Genomic DNA, 1941 nt, shown 5'->3' with positions numbered 1-1941 from the left:
TAGTCGTTCGATTATCAGGGGCAATTTTGTCATCCAGTTTGAGCTTTTTTTAAAGAATGTTAGTGCTGAAATTTCACGATTGAATTAGAAAACGTCCAATATGAAGCTTCTTGTTATCTAAATATTTAAGTGGACTCGTGGACTGAGTAACTTCATAGATGACAGTCATTAGCTTTAACGCAGTCTAGAACAATTGCCTCCAGCGCACTTGTGACTGATGAGCCACTTGCAAAATGGCACATGCAGATCACATGATAAATTTTCAAAATTCCAATTGTTATTTCTTTGTTAATTATTTTCTGAGAAATAAAATGTGGCTTGCAGCTTACTTCCTCCCTTTACATATCAATCTCATAAGCATGAATTACAGATGAGATTGGGAAGTAACAGGTTCAACAGTCAACAGGATTCCCTAAAGCAGATTAAATAGACTAGAAAATTTGTCAAGTTGGACACAAAATTTCAGTGATGAAAACTGAGAAAAAACCCCATACTTACAGACTCTCTTAAAACTGAGAAGTGAACTTCGTGGGTAGCCAAAGCAAGCATGATCAAATCTGCATCCTAATAAAACAGAACTACGAGTCAAAATGTCTTGTACATTTGCAACATAATCTATAAATGGAGAGCAAATTAAGTGAATCAAAATATACCAAAGAAACTTACCAGTCCATACAGACAATGTCGGGTATTTGGATCAAATCCTGGGAGATTTCGTTGCAAGCGGATATAAGACATTATCTTGTGTTCACCTTCACCCGGCACACTAGCATCCGAAAGGATTACCTGACAAAATTAGAGAAAATCACATCAAATAGAGAAAGAATAGTTTCTCCCACTAACTAACTGGGTGTCAAATTCCTACCTTGATTGTTTGCCAACCAGGATCGTGGTTCGTCCTCCAATGTATATAATACCGAAGAGCATCAGACAACAATTCCATGAATTCGGTTCCAGGCGTTATTACATTTGAATCGAGCTTTTGCTTTCCCAAGTTATTTCCTTCCTGTTCAAGGTCTCCTCTTGGTCTCTCCATTTGAGAAGTCTAATAGCAATTTGAAAAAAAATAAAAAATAAAAATAAAATAAAATTATATATATATATATATAAAAGCAAAAAGAATAATCTCTGAACACGAACTTTGAAACCGTGAAAAACATAACACTCACTTCATCAGTTACATCTATAGCAGCTCTGAATCGTCTTGCTCGCTGCTGGTTCATCTTAGCCCTTGGTGCAACACCATCTAGCAAGAAATCATTATGTAACAACACAATTACCCTCTAGTTTTACTATGTCAAGGTAACAGCATGACCATTTTACGTTTTTCATGAATTTCTCTATCATAAGAATATTTATTTGAGTTAAAAATATTGTATGATAGTAGTTAACAACCAATTCGATGCCCATAAACTTCATTTTGCCAAAATTGATTTGACAAAATCCTCGAAGTCTTCTATTTTAGAAATACTAAATTATCCTTTCATATGATAAATATATCAAGAACAGACAGCTAACTGACCGATTGCCATGTAAAGAAGTTTTCGCGGCCTAATCACAGTAAAAATCCGATCAAGGTACTTAAATACTGCCCTGAATACTTCATCGTAAGTTTCAGGCATTGGCTGCAAAGAGAGGCCAAAATTCAACTGAATTCTTCCAAAAAAAAGAAAGGAACTTTTATTCCAATAAACCCAAAACTCGCAAAAGTAAATATACAAACAAGCATACCATGTCTTCTGGATGAAAGCAGGGATGGATAATGCCATTCATGTCAAGGTAGAGATTGTCGAATTCAAAGCCATTGGGATTCGGCTTCGTGGTATCCACGGGGACCTTAACACCATTAACAAATGACGGAGAATCTTCTATCACTTCAACTACTGAACGTGGATATCTGTCGATCAGCCATCGGTAGAATGACGGTATTCCCATATTTGG

At 35.9% G+C, this 1941-nt stretch overlaps 1 protein-coding gene across 1 annotated transcript; it reads right to left on the bottom strand.

The window, feature by feature from the left end:
- Nucleotides 1-447: 447 nt before the first annotated feature.
- LOC111379729 (5'-3' exoribonuclease 3-like) lies at nt 448-1935 on the bottom strand. Its single transcript, XM_023003167.1, has 6 exons — nt 1732-1935; nt 1523-1625; nt 1170-1246; nt 866-1045; nt 667-786; nt 448-564 (listed from the first exon to the last, which is right to left on the bottom strand). Exons 1-6 carry the CDS (start codon nt 1933-1935, stop codon nt 463-465), a joined length of 786 nt encoding a protein of 261 aa, XP_022858935.1. The 3' UTR covers nt 448-462.
- Nucleotides 1936-1941: the final 6 nt, after the last annotated feature.

Source organism: Olea europaea, unplaced genomic scaffold, assembly GCF_002742605.1.
Source record: "Olea europaea var. sylvestris unplaced genomic scaffold, O_europaea_v1 scaffold20288, whole genome shotgun sequence".
NCBI lineage: Eukaryota > Viridiplantae > Streptophyta > Magnoliopsida > Lamiales > Oleaceae > Olea > Olea europaea.
This window is presented reverse-complemented; position numbering and strand designations above follow the sequence as displayed.